General features: G+C 36.6%; 2 protein-coding genes across 2 annotated transcripts; both read left to right on the top strand.

Annotated features, from left to right (window-relative positions):
* Positions 1-2,309, top strand: LOC123958052. Its single transcript, XM_046031228.1, has 6 exons — positions 1-268; positions 382-708; positions 877-1,233; positions 1,402-1,518; positions 1,689-1,750; positions 1,839-2,309. Exons 1-6 carry the CDS (start codon positions 202-204, stop codon positions 1,962-1,964), a joined length of 1,056 nt encoding a protein of 351 aa, XP_045887184.1. The 5' UTR covers positions 1-201; the 3' UTR covers positions 1,965-2,309.
* A 627-nt stretch (positions 2,310-2,936) lies between these two features.
* Positions 2,937-5,587, top strand: LOC123957840. Its single transcript, XM_046030923.1, has 6 exons — positions 2,937-3,433; positions 3,668-3,997; positions 4,102-4,473; positions 4,848-4,988; positions 5,136-5,179; positions 5,275-5,587. Exons 1-6 carry the CDS (start codon positions 3,391-3,393, stop codon positions 5,407-5,409), a joined length of 1,065 nt encoding a protein of 354 aa, XP_045886879.1. The 5' UTR covers positions 2,937-3,390; the 3' UTR covers positions 5,410-5,587.
* The last annotated feature ends 1,311 nt before the right edge of the window (positions 5,588-6,898 follow it).

Here is a 6,898-nt window from a genome sequence, read left to right as displayed (position 1 = left end):
ACAAACTGCACATACAGTCACATTTGCAGATTGTAAAGACTTGCTCAAGATCATTTCCACATTGGTGGTACACTGAAGAAGCCCACCATGTTAACACGCACAGACCAATCAGATTGTTTTGATAGTGTTCCCTCCCATTTCATTGTTCTCTCCCATTTGATAGAATAACATTAAGATTAATCATCTTGCAGTACGATCTTAATGAACTGCTGTCTCAAGTGGAAAATGTTGGCCATATTTTGTGTCGCTCTGGTGTTCACAATTGGCCGTAAGTATTCATATAGAATTCAGTTTCACTTAAGTTTCTCTTATTGTCACCTTGTTATTGTAAATTTGTGAATGATTTTGTAATCACTGGTCTGCATTTGATTTGTTTTTCAGGATGCATAGATGACCAAAGTTTTGTGACAAAGACTGTTGGTGTTGGAGAAGATGTGACTCTAATATGTAGCCGCCAGTCTAGATTAGCAGGAATCTTATTTTGGATCAGACTTGCTCCTGGAAGCTTCCCTGAAATCTTAGAAGCAACTTATACTTTTGATAATGCATACGTTAATAAGACTCCTCGCATTACAGCAAAACAAGAGCCTGGAACATTTGTTCTATATATGACCCAAACAGAGCTGAGCGATACTGCATTTTACTACTGTGAACAAGTGGTTGAACTGCAGACAACGTTTCTGAGTAAAACCTTTCTGAGAGTCAAAGGTGAATGGAGCCATACTCAACTTTCAATTCAATTTCCAACTTCAGCTTTGAATGTTTGTACACTTCTCTCTTGCATAGAATTCTATAAAATATTAAATGAATGAAAGGCATATTTGTTTTGGTACAAAACGGATGATGCAATACTGTGATTTTGTTTCTCTTTTCAAGAGCCAGAACCTGATATCATTTTCGTCATTCAAGACTTTCCATCTGATCCAGTTCGTCCAGGACACTTAGTGAGTCTGCAGTGTTCAGTCCTCTCTGACCCTGAAAGTAGAACATGTCCTGGAGAACACAGTGTGTACTGGTTCAGAGCCGGATCAGAAGGATCTCATCCCAGTGTCATTTATGCTCATAAAAACAGTGGGGATGAATGTGAGAAGAGTCCTGAGGCTCGCTCTCCACAGAAATGTGTCTACAGCTTCTCTAAGAACATCAGCTCATCTGATGCTGGGATTTATTACTGTGCTGTGGCTGCATGTGGGGAGATATTATTTGGAAATGGAACAAAGCTGGACACTGAAGGTAAGCTTGTAATTGTCATATTCCTAAAGATCAGCTTCATGTTTAATATTCCATAAAAATATCTTCAGCATAAATGACTGAAATATGTATTTCTACCTGAAGGCAACAATAAAGAGTAATGATTGTTTTTTACTTCTTTTGTTGTTCTTTCTTTTATATATATTTCAGATTCTCTGAGGCCCAATACAATTCTGTTTCTGTCGTGTGCTGCTTTGGCTATAAGTCTGATTGTTATAGCCATACTGATGTACACTGTGCAGAACAAAAAGTGCAATGGTTGTAATGGTAATAAAACTAACATCAATCTATCACACATTATTTAGCTAATTGTAAACAGTGAGAAGATTAGTGCTGTGTTTCTTAAATCAGTCTATCAATCATTTTCTAAATAAAATTAAATCCTGTGTATCTTCTGATGCTGGTTGTTTTTCATGTTATGTCACGTTATAATCCAGCTGTTGCTGCTGCCCTGCAAACAAATGCTGCAACAACCACTGGTGATCAACAAAGTCAGCAGGTAAGTACTTAAAAAAAAAAAAGATGTTTGATCGTACATTTATATTGACCGCTCACATCTAACAATGTTTTGCCATATATATCTACAGACAGATGAAGACACATTGGTTTATTCTGTGGCAAACTTCAACAGACGGAAATGTGGCAGGAATGTAAATAGAAGAAATACATTCGAGGGAGAGAGCATCTACACAGATGTCAGGGTTTTGGGGTAGGAACAGAAACATGTACAACAAAGTTCCCAATTGATTTTTGTTTAATGCGTGCATGGTACACCATGCTGCAGATATTTAGCAGGATGTTTTCTGCTGTATGGAATGAAATAAAAATTAGTTCCTGTACACATTTGGACCAGATCTTTAAATTTATTGAAATTTATTTTTTTTTCTTTTTGTTACTGTATAGTTTAAGCCAGCATTGATATGTATGATAGGGGCTGCATTGCAAGGTCACTTTGAAATGTGTTTCCAACCCTGCCTGTCTCTTTTGTATGTACTAGGAATATTAAGCTCTTACGTGGAAAGTTTATTTTCAAGCTTTCTATATGATAACATTCTTGGACAAATAAATGACAAATGGAATTAAAGATTCAAGTCTTATAAACCTGACCTTCAGCCTCAAGTGTTTGTGTAATAGATTGTATGTACAGTATAATTAAAGAAATGTTGGATTTGTACATAAGAAACTTGGACATGTATAATCATGTTAATATTATTCCAGGAATCATAATTGAGAGAGATCTGTGTGGATTATTACTTATTATAAGTATTTGAGTACATTTTATGGAGAACCAAACTGCGACTGTTTCAAAACATTATATGTTAACTTGACGACAAAGGTCTGGTAAGCCTGTCGCTGGCAGTCATGTATGTCATTTTAGTATGAGGACGTGTTGTTTTCTTTGCTTGACTAACTTGACATCAAGATCACCTTGCATTCACCTGGAGTTTTCTACGTTATGACTGCATCTACGTATATAGATTGGTACAAAATTTGATTCATACATTCATGATTCCTAAAATAGGAATCCTAAAATACCTTTGATTATCCCCAAACTTTTTGTCAAGTAGTTTGTTTTTAATGTTACTTAGCATACGTTAGCATTCTAATGCACTAAACTAAGATGGTGACCATGGTAACCATTAAACCTAATCAACATTGTCACTGTAAGGATATTAGCATGCAGCCTCACAGAGGTGCTAGCATGGCTGCAAACTCTTAGTTTTGTTTACTTGTGAATTTGTGTAATGCCGATGACGCAGGATAAGTCACCTAAACTGTCCACTGTATGTTTTACTCGTCAATTCATCGTCTCATTCATTTGTAATGTAAGTCACTGATGACCTGCAATGGACTTGAACAAAAGTGAAGTGAAAATATGTCCTAGAAATTTGTCGGAAATAGCTTTCAAAAAAATACTATGCTGCAGTTTGGCATCTCTATTCTGTTCAAACTGACCACAAAACCTCAAAAGTCATGAAGCTGCTGAAGAACAGCGTGACAGGAAATGTACTTACATAAAGCCCGTCTTCTATGATAACCAAGAGGATGCATCAGCTAGTGTGACCTATCACCACTCCTAAATCATCACTTTTACTCTTTGAAAAACCAACAAAGATTTTAACAAAAGACAACATCAGGATGCTCCGTTCAGGGATTATACTGCTTCTTCTCCATCAAGGATGTAAGTGCTATCTCTGGCCAATTTATTATTTGAGGGTTTTATGGTGGAAAGAAAAGTTATTTTCTGTTATGTTTTTCTTTAATATACGTGTACTTAAAGCAATTATGGCAACATTTTTCTTAACAGTTATTTGTAGTTTGGTGAATAAATGTTACCTTAATTTCATAATCATATAAAATTATACATTCTGATTATTATGTAATAACAATTACTCCCTATTGTCTTTTATTCCAGATGCACTGATCTCAGTGACCACTGTTCATCTTGGTGAACCTGTGACCTTCACATGTGTTTACCCTGATGCAGAGTATAGCAATACAAGAATTAAGTGGTACAAACAGATTACTGGTGATACTCTTACATTAATTACTACACTGATGAAAGCTACTACAAATCCTGCATTTGAGCAAGGGTTTCCTTCCTCACGATTTGTTGCAAACCATACCACAATCATGAGCACTCTGACCATTTTGGAAACAATCGAAGATGATGAGGCAGTGTATCACTGTGCAGTCACTACCTGGAGTAAGGATCAATGGATAGGCACATATTTGTCTTTAAAAGGTAATACATGCCTCTGTTGTATAATACATGTCATTTTGATGTTCCAACTCTCCTTCTAAATACAGACAACCTGCAATTTTTCACACTTTTTTTGTATTTTGTAGGAAACACTCAGAAGATGACAGACTATAATGTAGTTCAGTGGCCAACAGTATCTGATCCTGTTCATCCAGGAGACGCCGTAACTCTCCAGTGTTCAGTTCTCTCCACGTCTAAGAAGAAGTCCTGTCCAGGTGAACACAGTGTGCACTGGTTTGGAGTTAGATCAGATAAATATCATGCAAACACCATCTACACTGGTGGAAATAGACATCATGAATGTGACAAGAGACCTGATGCACAATCTCCGCCAAAGAGCTGTGTTTATCACCTTTCTAAGAATGTCAGCTCCTCCGATGCTGGGATTTATTACTGTGCTGTGGCTGCATGTGGGGAGATTATATTTGGAAATGGGACAAAACTGGACATTGAGTCAGGTAACTATCATTTTTCTGTTACCATTATGTAGTTCCCCCTTCATTGCCCCCTGAAGTAGTTTTAAGACTGAAAAAGCCCCATCTTATTCCACACAGTTTGACAGCATAATATGCTGTATATTATGTATTAGCTTGTTCCAACCCCGTCCAATCCTGTCTAATGGAAATATTCTAGATGTCCGGGACATCATTTCATAGACATGTCTCCCAAATTCATTCTGTTATACTTACCTTTCTATCTTAATGATAGGAAGGAAAGGAAATAAAGTTATAAGTATAGTAAGTAAGTGTAAGTAGAATTTGAACAACTTTGGTGGAATTACATTTTAATTGAATTTTACTAAATGTCATTGTGTGTTACATTTCATGTTTAGGAACCAGCTTGAGGTCTGTTTTACAGATGGACAACATAATTTTGCTTCTGCTGTGTGCCACCTCAGCTATAAGTCTGATTGTTATAGCAATCCTCATTTACGGCAACAAGAAAAATAAGTGTGACTATTGCAGTAATGAAGGTAAATAAGTTATCTCACTATATCAAATGTTATTTAGCTAACAGTAATTTCATTAGTGTAACATAGAGTTACTAATATTAAATTTTGCATCCTTATTTAAATTTGTCTATTGATCCCCTCCCCCTTCATTTTAACTTTATATTGTAGCTGATGTTTCCCTGCAAGAATATTTTGCAAAAAGGAATTTAAAGGTATGAATAACTTCTCATAATGAGTTTTAATGCATTTTGATTTCTATTTCACTTTCTATTTCTATTTCATTTCACATAATTTTAAATTTCCTCAGAGTGATGAAGAGACATGGATTTATTCCGCCGCTCTCTTTACCACGATGCAAACTGGCACTGGTGGAAGAAGCGATGCAAAAGCAGTGGAGAGGGAGAGGATCTACGCTGCTGTCAAGGCTTTTGGGTTGAATTAGCAAGTTAACTGGACTGTTTTAGATGAGTTACTACCATACTAGAGGCCTATGTGATAGTTGATGCTATTCTGTGTAAAGCTAAGCTGTTATTATATGTGGCTATTAGGTAAGATTGTACATATCTGTCTTTGTTTGATGTTTTTAGATTGAATTAAAACAAAGCATTTTGTTACACTAATGTTGTTGACTTAACGTTTTGTGAAACAGTGTTAAGCACAGCTATGAGTAAAGGTCTTGCAACTGTCTATGTCAGTTGGGTTAGTTTTTACATGGACATGTGCAAAATCCGGTTTCAACAGAAAGTAATTCTCAATATGATGAGGGTCAAATTTAAAGCTACATCATGTAAGTTTTGTTTTTTGGGTGACATAGCAATTACTTATTAGTCCAACTGTGTACACAGAAAGCTTGCCAGCTCAGCGTCCTTGTTGCAGCCTTTGATTTCACAAAGCTCTTGCCAATGTCCAGGAGTCTATTACTTGATCACAGTTTTTCTCTTCTCAGCTTCCTCCATCAAGATCCTCTCTCGGTGTCTGTCCCCTACCTAACGTTAATGGCAAAGACGAAGAGACGGAAAAGGACATTGACTGTGGAAGATAAGTAAAGAAAAAGCGACCGAGCAAGACACAAGATGGCAAACTAGCCAACAAAGCAACACAGAATCTGATGCAAAAGCACTTACAGTAACATTACTGATGTCTGAGTGTGTTATCTAGTAAGTTTGCAAACATTAGCTTTGGATTTATAGCTAGCGGCTAAACCCCTGTCAGTGAAACCTCTGGCTGATTTCACTCAAGTCGACAATTTTGCTAACAAAGGAAAACATGAGAAAGTGCAACAAGACATAGCAAGCCGGCTAGTAAGTTATTATTGACTAGTTCAACAGAAAATAGGCCAGCATGGCATCTGTCCAGGATCCTTTCAGCTCTTTTAACTCACCCTAATGACTAAAAGCCAGTCTGATATTTACTCTGGTCAGGTCTCTTCCTCGCTTTCTCCAACGTCGTCTTTGGTCTCTCTCACAGCCTTTGTCATGATATCCATACTCAGAATACTGAGTTAGCTTCTTCCAAAGCACTTACATTATATACTTTTTGCTGCATTTTATGGGTTGCTTGCAGAAGAGTTGGGGTGATCCCATAAATCCTTACACCGTTGTCCTGCCTGGGATTACAATGTGATGACATTTACCCTATTACAAGTCAGTGTACCATTAATATTATTTGAAACTGTTGTTTGAAGATAAAATTACTTCATAATTTTGCTTTCAAGTGGAATGTGGCCTTGTGATTTAACTGGAAAGTTCTATTATTTCATTGCTAAAGGACAAGTTAGGGTGCTGGTTAATGCATGACAGGAAATACTAATGCTGTCATACTGAAAGAACAAAAAAGATATGGGCCTTTTGCATCATCAGCTATTTATACCATACTTTAGACCACAAGGCAGGAAGCCTTTTATATTTTCTTTGTTTGTAGGTACAATAAAG

Source organism: Micropterus dolomieu, linkage group LG19 (assembly GCF_021292245.1).
Source record: "Micropterus dolomieu isolate WLL.071019.BEF.003 ecotype Adirondacks linkage group LG19, ASM2129224v1, whole genome shotgun sequence".
NCBI classification, from domain to species: domain Eukaryota; kingdom Metazoa; phylum Chordata; class Actinopteri; order Centrarchiformes; family Centrarchidae; genus Micropterus; species Micropterus dolomieu.
Note: the sequence above shows the minus strand (reverse complement) of the source record. Positions and strands in the feature narration are given on the sequence as shown.

What these genes read in the sequence shown, in the direction of transcription:
- LOC123957840 (XM_046030923.1), top strand. Translation starts at nt 3,391, where the DNA reads ATGCTCCGTTCAGGGATTATACTGCTTCTTCTCCATCAAGGAT. An exon ending in GCTTCTTCTCCATCAAGGAT is followed by an intron (nt 3,434 to 3,667) that starts GTAAGTGCTATC and finishes CTTTTATTCCAG; the next exon opens with ATGCACTGATCTCAGTGACC. An exon ending in AAAACTGGACATTGAGTCAG is followed by an intron (nt 4,474 to 4,847) that starts GTAACTATCATT and finishes TTTCATGTTTAG; the next exon opens with GAACCAGCTTGAGGTCTGTT.
- LOC123958052 (XM_046031228.1), top strand. Translation starts at nt 202, where the DNA reads ATGAACTGCTGTCTCAAGTGGAAAATGTTGGCCATATTTTGTGTCGCT. An exon ending in AACAAAGCTGGACACTGAAG is followed by an intron (nt 1,234 to 1,401) that starts GTAAGCTTGTAA and finishes TATATATTTCAG; the next exon opens with ATTCTCTGAGGCCCAATACA. An exon ending in GTGATCAACAAAGTCAGCAG is followed by an intron (nt 1,751 to 1,838) that starts GTAAGTACTTAA and finishes ATATATCTACAG; the next exon opens with ACAGATGAAGACACATTGGT.